Source organism: Mus musculus, chromosome 4, assembly GCF_000001635.26.
Source record: "Mus musculus strain C57BL/6J chromosome 4, GRCm38.p6 C57BL/6J".
In the NCBI taxonomy this organism is placed as follows: Eukaryota; Metazoa; Chordata; class Mammalia; order Rodentia; family Muridae; genus Mus; species Mus musculus.
Genome location: NC_000070.6, coordinates 128,942,381 through 128,956,439, shown reverse-complemented (window position 1 = coordinate 128,956,439; position 14,059 = coordinate 128,942,381). Strand labels below are relative to the sequence as shown.

The 14,059-nt window shown below is 49.8% G+C and overlaps 1 protein-coding gene across 7 annotated transcripts in view; it reads left to right on the top strand.

The window, feature by feature from the left end:
• Azin2 (antizyme inhibitor 2) overlaps positions 1–14,059 on the top strand; it is a 32,224-nt gene that overhangs the window by 6,017 nt on the left and 12,148 nt on the right. For 5 of the 7 annotated variants that reach the window (NM_001301841.1, XM_006503108.4, XM_011240538.3 and 2 more), the window contains 5 exons: positions 5,668–5,840; positions 6,716–6,850; positions 7,483–7,648; positions 8,822–8,981; positions 10,271–10,383. In NM_001301841.1, coding sequence (NP_001288770.1) covers positions 5,674–5,840; positions 6,716–6,850; positions 7,483–7,648; positions 8,822–8,981; positions 10,271–10,383 — 741 coding nt within the window. In that variant the 5' untranslated portion in view covers positions 5,668–5,673. Of the gene's footprint in view, positions 1–5,667; positions 5,841–6,715; positions 6,851–7,482; positions 7,649–8,821; positions 8,982–10,270; positions 10,384–13,271; positions 13,825–14,059 lie in introns of those variants that run through there. The other 2 variants (XM_006503107.3, XR_001784145.2) reach the window with 2 other exon arrangements.

The following is a 14,059-nucleotide window of genomic DNA, read 5'->3' as shown; positions in this document are numbered from 1 at the left end:
AGATGCAACAGTAATATAACTTCCCTGGAGAGAGAGAGAGAGAGAGAGAGAGAGAGAGAGAGAGAGAGAGAGAGAGAGAACGCACAATTGAGAGATTGAGATTCTCTGGGCCTGCCTTCACCCTCCGAGAACACTTGATCTATCCTGTGCATATTTTTCTCGCTCTATGGTCTACACAGTTTCTGGGTGCTGGTGCCTCCGATACCTTGGAATGGTGCAGCCCTCTGGACTCAAGCTCTCCCACCGCCTTAAACGCTATCTGTTCCCTGCCTCCCTTGCTTGAATGGTCACCTCACACCTGTCCACTTGTTTGGTGCACAGTCTCATATCCTCACCCCCACCTCCACATCCATCATGCCACCCTCCCTCCAGAGCACCTCCTCTGTCCTTTCTAGTGTGGCTTTACCATTTCTCTCAGGCGATTGTAAGAGGCATGGACCAGTCTCCCCAGAATCCCATGAAACCTTTCCTCGGGTAGCCAGAATAAGTGCTCAGACCTTTCACTTAAAATGCAAGACTGACTCATTCCCTCCCTCCTGCCTTTCCTCCCTCCCTCCCACAGGGTCTGCAATAGTCCAGGCTGGCCTTGAACTCCCAATCCTGCCTCATCCTCCATGTGCTGGTATTGCAGGTATACATAGTCACATCTGGCTGTGTGTCTGTCCGTTGAACTCCCGAAGCTGATGTTTCATCACACAGGATAACGTGTAAACGCACACACTGCTTCCTGGCTCCTAGGTGGCTGGCTCTGCCCACATCGTCGACCCTCATCTTTCCCATGGTACAGAACCCCAACCAGGCCACTCCAGCATTCTCAGCCTCAGAACCTCTGCGCAGGCTGCCCTCCCTGCCAAATTGTTGTCCCCGACCTGTCCAGGGCTCCAGTGGGGGCTCTGCGTGCCCTTCTGACTCCTCGGTCTGTTCTTTGTCCTCCTTATTCTCTAGCATGCTGCACATTTTTGCATCATGATACCTTGAACCCGCTGGCCACTCTGCCATTATTGTCTGTGCCTCTGTCCCTCTAGTCTGAAAGCTCCGTAGAGTCGGAGATCCAGTCTTTATTCACTGCTTGCTTCTTTCAACACTTGTCACAGTCTGGCAAATTAATGGATGCTCAGGAGATGCCTGCCAGGGTAGGCTGAGCTCGCCCTCCAAACCTCCAAATCTACCTCATAAGGTGGTTTATGAAGATTAAGTGTGAATGTATAGGACTGGAACGCAGTGGCTGAATCAGAGCAAGTCTTTCCGAGTGACGCTTACTGTTTAAATATTTATAACCACACTTATTTAAATCACAGGCCCTCACCTTTGCCTCTCTGCACCTTGTGTAGGGGGAGAGGGAGCATTTTCATATTCACTCAGACTTGATCTGGTGACAGATCTGCATCTGGGATGTGAGCTGTGACAACCTCAAGTCCAGCTCCAGAGTTGGATCTCTATGATGCCGCTTATTGACTGTCACTATCGGCAGATTGACGTGTGTGTGTGTGTGTGTGTGTGTGTGTGTGTGTGTGTGTGTGTGTGTGAGAGAGAGAGAGAGAGAGAGAGAGAGAGAGAACTCAGCCTCCCTCTCTGTGAAGCGTGCCGAGTGAATCCTGATATTTGATGGTTCTGGACCTTTCAGGGATTAATGTGTGTAAACAACTAGTGCTGAAAGCTGCTTGGTCAGAATTAGACTAACGATGGCCACAGGCAGCTCTTGTTTCTCCTATCACGTTCCCAAGGCTGACTCCTTTATTCATGGAGAGGCATGCTGGATGCTGGATGCTGGATGCTGGATGCTGGATGCTGGCTTTGTCATCTGCTGCATAGCCTCTTCTCCCCTCCCCTCCCCCCTCCTCCCCTCCCCTCCCATTCCCCTCCCCTCCCTCCCCTCCCCTCCCATTCCCTTCCCATTCCCTTTCCTCCCCTCCCCTCCCATTCCCTCCCCTCCCATTCCCTCCCCTCCCTCTCCCTCTTCTCCTCTCCCCTCCCTCTCCCCTTCTCTCTCTTTTTCCTGAGATGGGGTTTCTCTGAGTAGCCCTGATTGTCCTGAAACTCACTCTGTAGACCAGGCTGGATTCAACTCACAGAGACCTGCCTGCCTCTGCCCTCCGAGTTCTGGGATTAAAGGCCTGTGCCTCCACTGCCAGTGCATAGCTTCTTTTTATTTTTTATAACACTTTATTTATTTTATGTGCACGTGTGTGTGTGTGTGTGTGTGTGTGTGTGTGTGTGTGTGTGTATGTGTGTGTAGGGGGGCTCGTGTGCTAAGACATTGCTGGCCTTGCACAGCTTCTCATACTCCCTGCATGGGCTGTAAGGACTGAACGAAACAGTCCATCTAAGGCAGGTCAGCATAGCATGGGCAGTGAACCAAATCAAATCCACTCCCTGATTTCATAAGCGTTGACCAGATCACCATGCTAATTCATTTAGGAGTGGTCAGTGGCTGGCTTGGAGCTCCGAGTGACAGACAGTTGGGTAGCGACAGACTGAATGGCTGAAGAAGCTGAAGCCAGAGACCACAGAACATGTTTTCTAGTCCTTGATGGAAAGCATCTCAGTCAGGACCTTCCTGTGGCAGGTGCTCATTGTACATGGCTACTTACCACTCCCCCATCACCATCCACATCACTGATGCAGCAGGCACGTGAGCCATCAGTAACATCAGTAACAGTGAGGGAGAGCTGGGGGGAGGGGCTCAGTGCTGCATAAAGCAGAACTCGGCATGGCTAAGGATGTAGCACATCCTATAAGTAAGTGCTTGCCCAGCATGCCTGGAAGCCTGGGTTTGATCCTCAGCGACAGAAGAAGTTCTACTTCAGCCCATGTGGTGGATGGAGAATCTGACTCCACAGAATGGTCCTCTGACTTCCACATGTGTTCATAGCACATACACACATGCACACCCCACCCCTATACATTCCATGCATATGCAATAATAATAAAGAAATAAAAAAAATAAAGTTCATTTTCAGGCCAGCTTGAGCTACATGGTATCATCCTCTTTTCTGTTGGTAGGATGGCTCAGCTGGGAAAGGCCTTTGCCACAAAGCCCAACTCTGTGAATTTATGGCCCACAGGGTGGAAGGAGAGAGCCAACTCCTGAAAGTTGCCCTCTGACCTCTACACATTCCTCCAAATAAACAAATGTAATTTAAAAATTAAAAACACCCCCCCCCAAAACAGCAGTTACCAAAAAGGAGAGACCCTGGGGTAGGGGGTAGGGAGTGAGGGGAGAGAACACATTCATTGGCACAGTAGAGGCCTTTGACTGACTGGGTGATCTGTGTCAGAAAGACCCATGGCTTTGGAGACTTTGCCTTATACACATGTACGCACGCACACCTGTGCACATGCACGAACACACACAAACACACATACACACACACACACACACACACACACACACACACACACACACACACACACACACACACAGTGGAATGGCTAAACCAACCTAACAAAGGCTTTAACTCGTCTTTCTTCCTCTCTCTCTCTCTCTCTCTCTCTCTCTCTCTCTCTCTCTCTCTCTCTCTCTCTCTGTGTGTGTGTGTGTGTGTGTTAAGAACAGCTGTAATCCAGCAGGGCGTGGTGGCACACACCTTTAATCCCAGCACTCGGGAGGCAGAGGCAGGCAGATTTCTGAGTCTACAAAGTGAGTTCTAGGACAGCCAGTGCTACACAGAGAAACTCTGTGTAGAAAACAACAACAACAACAAAGAACAGCTGTGATTCTATCTCTTGCGATGTCTAAGCATTGTTATTCACGTGGTCATCTGAGGTCTGGTAGATTGCTGGAACTTACTTCTTTTAACTGGAACAGCATCCTTTGGGCAGTATCTCATTGCTTCTCTCGTCAGCCCTGGGCTTAACCATCCTACTCTTTGCTTCTGTTGGCATTTGTAGATTCCATGTAGTTAATACAGGCTCTGGGGCAATGGCTCATCTGATACAGTGTTTACCACACAAGGGTGAGGACCCGAGTTTGTAAAATGCCAGGTGACTTGGGCTGTGGTTGTGGTCTCAGTGCTAGGAAGGCAGAAGACAGGGAGCTTGCTGGAACTTGCCCTCTAGACAGTCAGCCCCATCAGTGAGCTTCCAGTGAGGGACCCTGGCTCAGAGAGTAAGGTGGCAAGTGACCGAGAAAAACACTTGATGAAGACCTTGGGTCTCCACATACATGTGCACACACATGCACCTGCACACATACACACAAACATGTATACACCATGCATGTACCCTGTGCTAAGCGAGTTCCTGCATTTTTCTTTTTTGGGCCCGGTTCATTCCACTTGCCGCAATGTCCCCTGTGTTCATTCACCTTACAAATAATAGAATTTCCTGCTTTCAAAGGAAGGAATTGTGTTCTAAGATCTTCTTTTTACCCACGCATCCACAAACATGTTTAGGTTGATTTTGTGCCGTGTCTATTGTGCTTGGCGCTGTAGTGCACAGGGGAGCATGGCCATCTCTTTGACTTCAAGTCCTCTGGATGTTACCTGGATGGTGTTTCTGTGTCAGGTCGCAGTTTCACGATGATGTTGTGTACACCGCTATAAAGTATTTTAATCACATTGGTTCCCTCTGTTTTCTCTCATTTCAGTGGGTCCTCGTTCCTCTTTCTCTTCCCAACCAGTCCTTTTTCTTTCTCTTGGTGGTGGTGGGAGCCTCACTATGTAGCCCTGTCTGGCCTAGAACTCACTATGACCGAGATGACCTCAAACACAGAGATCTGACAGCCTCTGCCGCCCGAATGATGGGACCAACGGCATGCATCACCTCACCTAGCTTTATGTTATTATCTGCCTCAGGCTGGGGTGGGGCCCCCTAAGCTCCTCCTCCCCACTCCACAGTAAGATGCTCACGTTCCCGGTCTTGTAGGTTTTATGTAGGTAATTAGAGATGCCGAGTATTTTTTTATACTCCTCGTTCTATTTTCCAAGCAATATTCATTAAACATCTGTTTGTCAGAAGCCAGTGAGTCTGTACCAGTGTGAGTTAGAAACTGTGTGTCCCTGCACACACCTGGTGCCTGCAGAGGATCCTCTGGAACAGGCGTTCTGGATGGTTGTTAGCTGTCATGTGGGTGCGGGGAGCTGAATCTAGGTCCCCTGAGAGAGCAGCACCTGTGCTTAACTGCTGAGCCATCTCCTCGGCCCATGTGCCTCCCTTTAAAGGCATTTACCTTTTGGAATAAATACACTGATGGTGGTAGAATGAGATTTTCTGCTTTCTGGGAGAATAAATACGCAAATATGCCCTGTCTTTGTCATGAATTGTACAGTACACCACTCTCACGTCTATCCATGGCAGCCTTACCATCAGAGAACAGGAGATGAGTGTGTGACATGATTGTTGTATATCTGCTGTCTTAAAGAGCTGCCACAGTGGTGGTATATACTTTTAGTCCTGGCACTCAAGAGGCAGAGACAGGGAGATCTCTGAGTTCGAGGCCAGCCTGGTCTACAAAGCCAGGTTCAGGACAGCCAGGGCTACGCAGAGAAACCTTGTCTAAAAAAACCAAACAACAAAAACAAAAAACAAAAAACCCCCAAAGCCAACCAACCAACCAATTAAAAACGAGCTGGCCCACTTATGTTGATACGTCAGTGTATAGTTATGAATTTGCTCCTCATCTGGCTCCCCTGGGGCCTCCTCACCACAACCTTTGGAACTTCACAGGCAGAGATGGAGTTGGTCCAGCACATTGGTGTCCCTGCCAGTAAGATCATCTGTGCCAACCCCTGTAAGCAAGTTGCACAGATCAAGTATGCTGCCAAGCACGGGGTGAGGCTGCTGAGCTTCGACAATGAAGTGGAGCTGGCCAAGGTGGTCAAGAGCCACCCCAGTGCCAAGTAAGCAGAGGGCCACTTACGGAGGGAGGCTGGGCAGCAGGGCGAGGGTAGAGGGGGAAGGAGTGGAGAGCTGGGGAGAGGTCCTCACCCTGGATGCTGCTTGGATGGCATCACACTCCCAGAGGGTAAGGTGGTACTCCTGGGTAGGAGCCAGACCCAGGGCAGACCTGTTATAGCTCTAGGCAGGAAAGGCCCAAAGGATTCCTGAAGATCAGGAAAGATGACATTTGAAGTGGGCCTTGAGGAATGAGTGGAATTTGGGGATGCGTAAACAGCCAAGCAAATATGTGGGTGTTGGTAAACAGCATGGGCTGTCCAAGGGATGCGTGCCAGCGTCATGCTGCTGGAACACCGCGTGCAGTGGGTGAAGGATGCTTTAACGTTGGTCATAGGGGAGGAGCCCAGGGCAAGTAGACTGGGAATGGATGTCTTGCTCTGGCTGTGACTGTTACTAGCCCTCAGGGGTCTGAGGGAATAGTAGGGCGTCCAGGAGCCATTCTGCTTCATCCAAAGCATAGCACCCCTCATGTTTGAGGGTTCCCCTTAGGAATTTTTTTTTTTTTGGACATGTGGTTCCCTCTTGTGTGATATCTGAAGACTTAGGAAACCTGCCTGGTATGGAGTTGAATGAGAAGACCTGAGCCGCCTGGGTTGATGAGGTTGGGACCCAGCAAGTGCCTCAGAAGTCGATTGGTAGTGCAGGGTGATCTAGAAAGGCTGTGCGCTCAGTGGCCTCTCAGCTAAGGTGGTTCCTGGAGTCCAAAGAGGAGCAGCTGGGCGTGGCAGCGGGCGGAGTCCAAAGAAAGAGCAGCTGGGCGTGGCAGTGGGCGGGGGATAGGGTGCTCACTCAGCAGGATTGCCTCCGTTCTCCACAGGATGGTTCTGTGCATTGCTACCCAGGACTCCCACTCTCTGAATCACCTGAGCCTGAGGTTTGGGGCGTCGCTGAAATCCTGCAGACATCTGCTCGAGAACGCCAAGAAGAGCCACGTGGAGGTGGTGGGTGTGAGGTGTGCAATGGGAACCAGGCACCCTGCCCAGGCCAGACTCACTACCCTTTCTCCCAGGAATTATTTGTGGACATCCTGGGCCTTCCGCTGGGCCTGCAGTTTTGCCACCAGAGAGTGTCCTTTCTTTAGAAGGAAGGTTTATTGGCATTTCTTTCCAGAGCTCCATAGTCCCCAGAAGGTCTCATCTCAGGAGGTTTTTCCCACGGACGTGGCTTTGAGGTAGTTCTGCATGCCTATAAGCCGGAGACCATAGCCATGCTCTGGAGATGTCTCTGTCCGTGCAGAGATGGGGCCACATCTCTAGTTTCCTTTATTCTGTACTTCAGGTTCAATGCCCAGTGCCTGATGCCTTGAACAGTAAGGACTTTTGTCCCCAGCCTGTAGATGGCAAGACATAAACAAAGCAAGCCTAGTGACTTGCCCTGGCCACATGATACCTTGGGACTCCAGCCCTTATCCCCAAAAGGTTTCTCTCCAGAGAGGCATGGAGAGATGGGAGAAGTGCCACCTTTCTGTTCCTAGCTTCCCACGTGGCCCTCTGTAGCCTATGGTCCCAGGCCTCAGTGGTTGCATCTGTAACGTGGGGCTACCTGGACCTTGTATGTAAGCCAAGGCTCTTCCTCCTTTCCCAGTTTTCACATTGGCAGTGGCTGTCCTGACCCTCAGGCCTATGCCCAGTCCATCGCGGATGCTAGGCTGGTGTTTCAGATGGGCGAGGAGCTGGGCCACACGATGAACATCCTGGACCTTGGCGGCGGCTTTCCTGGCTTAGAGGGAGCCAAAGTGAGATTTGAAGAGGTAATGTGTGGTCAAGCGTGGCCTGATGGTTATTCTGTGGTAGGGTATAACAATCCCACTGTGCATACCTTTGGCCCGACTGTCAACACCTTGGGCTTGGTGGATTTTATTGATATTTATTAATCCTGTGCTGTGGCTCAGCTGGGCTCATGGTCTGTGTCATTTCCCAAGCCCGCAGCTGAGCTGGCTGTACCCCAGCTCTGCTTGACTCCCATGCACTTAGCTAGCTAGTTAGAGGCCCAGCCAAGGTAATTTACCTTCCATGAACTCTACAGTGGTCTGAATATGTGTGTCTAATTTACCCTCCAATGGGCTGGTAAGAAACCTGGTGGGAAGGGCACGTGAGGAAAACCAACCTTTGTTTTGCTCCCCTTGTATCCAACATAAATGTGTTGTCGTGATTCCCATTCTGACCCCTAGGGGGCGCATCTCCCTCGTAGTGCATTACTTATGGAGTCTGGACTGTACCAAGTGGCCAGGAGAAGGCCCCAGATGTCCCAGGAATTAGCCTCGAAGTTGACAATTGTGGCCTTGCTAGACATAGCAGAAGTCTAGTAGACTTCCCAGGGCTCAGACTGGCTGGGTATGATGAGAACATTCATGTGGGTAGGACATTCAGAATCCATTGAGTGCACCAGGCTATAAAAATACACATGTGCTGGGGGTGGCATTACACGTTTATAATCCCAGCACCTGGGAGGTGGATGTAGGAGGTCAGGAGTTCAAGGCCAGCCTGGGCTACAATAACTAACCTAATAAGACAAAACAAAACAACGCTAAAAAACTCCAAGCCCACACAACTCAATTGTATTTATAATTAAAAGTAGTGTTTGCATAAGAATGAAAGTCAGCGACCAGGTTCACCCACCCTGATGGCAGATCTAGCTTTGCACACTTGCCTTTTTTTTCCCCTTGGAATCTGACCTACTGTGTAACATGCGAGTTGTTTATGCCCAGGAACCTGGAATCTGAGCACCGAGCATTATGGGAAAGAATACCCCATTCTATGTGGGATTATCTGGACGAATGAGCTATATGACGTCCTCACTCCAGCTCCGCCCCAGCCCAGCCTCCCCCTTCCTGGCTAGCTGTCACCCAGCTACCAGGTGGGACCTTTCCACTGCCGAATTCTTCCCGAAATCTCATGGTCCCGCACGCTGCTCTTCTCTCCAGATGGCCTCAGTAATTAACTCAGCCTTGGACCTGTACTTCCCTGAGGGCTGCGGTGTGGACATCCTTGCTGAGCTGGGACGCTACTACGTGACGTCTGCCTTCACTGTGGCTGTCAGCATCGTCGCCAAGAGGGAGGTTCTGGACCAGGCCAGCAGGGAAGGTGGGTGTGGTGCCAGATGGGCGTGGCCGGCTAAGCAGGGGTGGGGCCTTCTGGAGAATGGGTATTTTCTCTAGGGAAAGTTGCAGTCAGTTCCCCTCACCCCAAAGACAATTTTATCTCGTTATCCCAGTGGTTCTCAACCTCCCTAATGCTGAGACTCTTTAATACAGTTTCTCGTGTTGTGGTAACCCCCAACCATAAAATTATTTCCATTGCTACTTCACAGATGTAATTTTCCTATTGTTATAACTCATAATGTAAGTATGTGATATTTCCTATGGTCTTAGGAGACCCCTGTGAAAAGGTCATTTGATCCCCCAAGGGGGTCTTGAGTGACAGGTTGAGAACGGCTGTGAGAAATGGAATCAAAGAGAATGTAAATGAAGAGGCTAATGGTTGGCTAGAGCTGAGCTTCCCTCTGACCCCATGTCTGCCTCCGCTCATCCTTTCTCATAACCTCATGAGGACAGATTTGTTGACACAGGACAGCGCATAGTCAGGGACAGGTTAAGTCATCAGGTCCGGGCACAGGACTGATATAGAACAGTGCTGAAGTTCAAGTTCAGCCCAGGCTGACTCGGAGCTCACGTGCCCACACCACTGGCATCAGGTGATGCAGAACTCACGTGCCCACACCACGGGCATCAGTGATTTCTTTGCCCTTCCATGTCAGAGCCCCATGAGTGGCCGGGGTCAGTGAATCTGATTTTGGGCCTTGCCCTCTGCTCCAGGCCCCTCACACCGGAGAAAGCCTCCCAGTGCTGTGCTCATCCTCAGATAGAGCTTGTTGGCAGCGCGGGGGCTCCGGGCAGCGTGGAGCTCTGGGCAGCATGTGCATGTGTGCATTCAGACATTCTCTTGACCTCTTAGAGACTTGGGGCTATCCTACCTAGTGTGGCTAGCCTGCCTGGTTTCCTACTCTGTCACACCTCCTCCCTGTCACATGCCTCTGAGAAAGTGGCTTAATGTCCTGGTGACCTGAGTTTGGGTGAGCTGCCTTCCTGCTTTTCCTAGGGCCTCGAGGGGACTCTGAGGCAACAGGGAATTATGGTGTCCTGACTCAGCTGCCCCGAGGGAATCCTCCCAACTCAGAAGTGGATCCATGTCACCAAAAAGATCCATGTCACCAAAAAGGTGGCTTTTGTTGCAGGGTCCATCTCATAGCTGCAGAAAGAGCAACCGTTTGCTGCACAGCTCTCTCCTTATTGAGCCCACTGTGGTGCTAGCCTCCGACTCCTAGGCCCCTCACATTCTGCTTGTGTGGCCCCCGTTCTCTCCCTTCCTCACAGAGCAAACCGGCGCAGCCCCTAAGAGCATCGTGTACTACCTTGATGAGGGCGTTTATGGGGTCTTCAACTCAGTCCTGTTTGACAACACCTGCCCCACCCCCGCCCTGCAGAAGGTGAGCCCACCCCTGTGAATGTGCCGCCGCCCTCCCAAGCATGTGATTTTATCTAACTCCTATTTAATCAGTCTCTGTGATGCCGGGGCTCAAACCGGAGGCCTCAGAGATGCCGAGTCGCGCTGAGCATGACTGTCACCGAGCTGTGTTCCCTGAGTGCAGCTCAGAGGTAGAGAACTTGACTAGCACGCAAGAGGCCCTGGGTGTAATGCACACTAAAAGTGGTTTAAAAAGCCGGGCGTGGTGGCACATGCCTTTAATCCCAGCACTTAGGAGGCAGAGGCACGTGGATTTCTGAGTTCGAGGCCAGCCTGGTCTACAGAGTGAGGGCTATACAGAGAAACCCTGTCTCGAAAAACCAAAAAAAAAAAAAAAAAAAAAAAAGTGGTTTTAAAAAAATGGACAAAAGATCTAGGCATGGTATGTACTTGGAATCTCAGCCCTCAGGATGCTGAGACAGAAGAATTGTGAGTTTGAGGCCAGCTTAGACTTCATCTACCCTGTCAATAATAATAATAATAATAATAATAATAATAATAGTAGTAGTAGTAGTAGTAGTAGTAGTTTTTTGTTTGTTTGTTTGTTTGTTTTTTTCGAGACAGGGTTTCTCTGTGTAGGCCTGGAACTCACTCTGTAGACCAGGCTGGCCTCGAACTCAGAAATCCACCTGCCTCTGCTTCCTAAGTGCTGGAATCAAAGGTGTGCGCCACCACTGCCGGGCAAGCTCATAGTCTTACCAAGCAGAAAGTTGTATTTCTTTCATTCTTTTGGAAAATACAAAGTACTTGTTTTGCTTCATGGTCTTCCTCTTTGTTCACACGGGGTGTGGCTATTGCTATGCCATTGACACAGCTTCCAGTCACTGTAGGCCTGGCTGCTTGGCTTCCTGAATGTGTTGACAGATATCTGTGATCCCCACTCTGGTGTTGACTGTCACAGATTTTCATATGAACAGGGGAACTGGAGCGACAAAGCCTACAGACCTCCAGCAGCTTTAGTGGATGCAGAGGAGCCTGTCTGTGTCTTTATCCTCACAGATCAGCATCTCCCTAGGCGAACTCTACTCCTTACCCCATGGCAGGCAGGGAGCCCATCTCTGCCTCATTCAGGGGTCTCCACACGGTGCATTGATCTTGCAATGTCTCGTTCCAAAGTTAACTATGGTTTCCAGTCACAGCTGCTTGTCTGAGGAAGCCTCCCTGACATGCAGAGGAATTCAGTTTTTCACATTCTGTATTTTTGTGGCAGTCCACATCCTACTATTCAGATTTAGGGACCAGGTTAGACTGGGCCAATCTAGTAGCTTATTCTTTCCAGTTCCCATTTCCTACTTTGAAAAAAATACATGTTTCACTTATTCTTTGATCATTTCATAAATGTCAATAACATGTCATGATTATTCATACTCCCAGTCCCTTCCTCTGACCCCACATCTCAACGCACCCATGACCACTGTCCTGCCCCCAGCCTTTATAACCACTGAGTATAAGTAGGGCTGCCTGCGGGGATACTGTCTTGTGTCGTAATGAGTGCAAAAGCCAGTTTCAAATCTCTGTTGGTGCTTACAACAGAGAGGCGTCTTGGGCCTCCGTCAAGAGCAGCACTAATCTATGATTATAAACACTGGTTCTTAGCCTGTGGATCTCAACCTCTCTGGGGGGGGTCAAACGACCCTTTCACAGGGGTCAGATATCCTGCATATCTGATATTTACATCACAACTCATAACAGTAGCAAGATTACAGTTATGAAATAGCAACAAAAATTTTTATAGTTGGGGGTCATCACAACCTGAGGAACTGTATTAAAGGGTCACAGCGTTAGGAAGGGTGAGAATTACTGGTGCAGACAAATATTTAGAAGGCATTTTGTCAGTGTGTGCATTTAGAAAGACAACGGCAATTGGTTTCCCCCTAAATTCTCTGACTTCTGAGCCATGGCCTTCTGACCAGGTTTGCAGTACTGCACAGGGCATGAGGCCCTCCCGAGGATCAGGCCCTCCTAAGGTTTCTGGTTTTGCAGGAGGCTTTTCCTATGTCTCTCAGGCACCTTAGGTTAAGCTTGTTCAGCTCCAAACTCTTAATTTCCAGCCCATAGTTCCTTCTCTCAGCGGTCAGCCCAGCTGAAGAACTTGGCATGGTGGGTTCTTGTCTTCCCTGGTTTTCCTCATGGAGTGCACCTGCAGTTCTTGAGTCCCAAATCCATTTGAGTTTAATCTCCTTTTTGCCTGTTGTCACCATCATGTGGGCCATCCCCTGATTGAGCCACCAAAGCGACCATCTGGCTCCTCCTCTGGCCCCTCCTCCTGCACCTCTGGCCTCTCCTCCTGCCTGCTTATCATCCATTCACTATATCATTCTTTCCACTCCTCCCTCCCTTCCTCCCCCCCCACTTTTCTTAAAGACAGGATCTTGCTGTTGTAGCCCAGGGTGGCCTCCTGGTTTAGCCCCCTGAACACCTGGGACTGCCACAGCTGGAGTGTCACTGCTGGAACTAAATAGACTTTGGAAACGGGTAGACAGTTAGAGTCAGAAAATGGGAAAAGCCCACCACGCTAATGAACCTTCGCTCATCGTCCTGGCTCCTCTCAAGCTGTGTGCACGCGGTGCCTCATCGCTGCCCGCATCACGGATGTACTGGGAACAGTTGATACTATGTGCTTATGGCCGTGGGTTCTGTGTTAAGCATTTCACATGTCATTACTCTCAATTCTCATACACGAATCCTTTAAGGTATATGTTATTGATCTCGTTTTCAGATGAGAAAACTGGCCTTAGGGGGTGGAGTTCCTTGTTCAGAGTCTCGGACTCTGAAAGGCGGAATGCTCATTCACTGCAGCTTGGGGGTGGGGGCTTGCTTTACTCAGCGTTGATTATCTGCTCCTGTCAGAGAAGAAGCTCCTGTGACGAGACCGCCTTCCTTCTACAGTCGCTGCACCACCTGCCGCTCGAGCACTGCAGGGGTCTTGTTCTTCCCATGAATGCACATCCACCTGTTAGAATGGTCCTATGCGAATGGTCCAGCTGACATTGTTGAGATGGAATCGCTTTTAAGAATGATATTCTAATGATGCATCCCTAAAGTCTTACCAGGCTTAGGAGTGCTTTTAGGCCTCTTGCTTGTACATTTCCAGATGACTCTCCCATTGAATTAAGCGCCGTCACCTCTGTCTGTCTTATACACCGTCACCTCTGTCTTACATGCTGTCACGACTGTCTGTCTTATCCTACACATCATCACCAGTGTCTTACATGCTATCACCTCTGTCTTCCTACATGCTGTCACCACCTGTACCCTTCCCACAGCAAGCATAGTGGCCTTTTGTTGGCTAATTCATCTGAAATGACATACTTTACTATTGTTTTCATAGAAACATTCTGATTGTGTTTATTGTTTTATCTCCTTTGGTGCCGATGCCTTTACAAAGATCTGTTTGTTGTTATTTTATGTGTATGAGTGTTTTCCTGCGTGCAAACACGTGCACCACATGCATGCAATGCCTGCAGAGACCAGAAGAGGGCATTGTGTTCTCAAGAGCTGGAGTTAGACTGTTATGAGCTGCCATGTGGGTGGTTGGAACCAAAGCTGGTTCCAATGGAAAGAGCAGCCAGTGCTCTTAACCCTGAGCCATCTCTCCAGTTCTGTAATGGTTTTTAAAAACAAAATGTAATCTTACC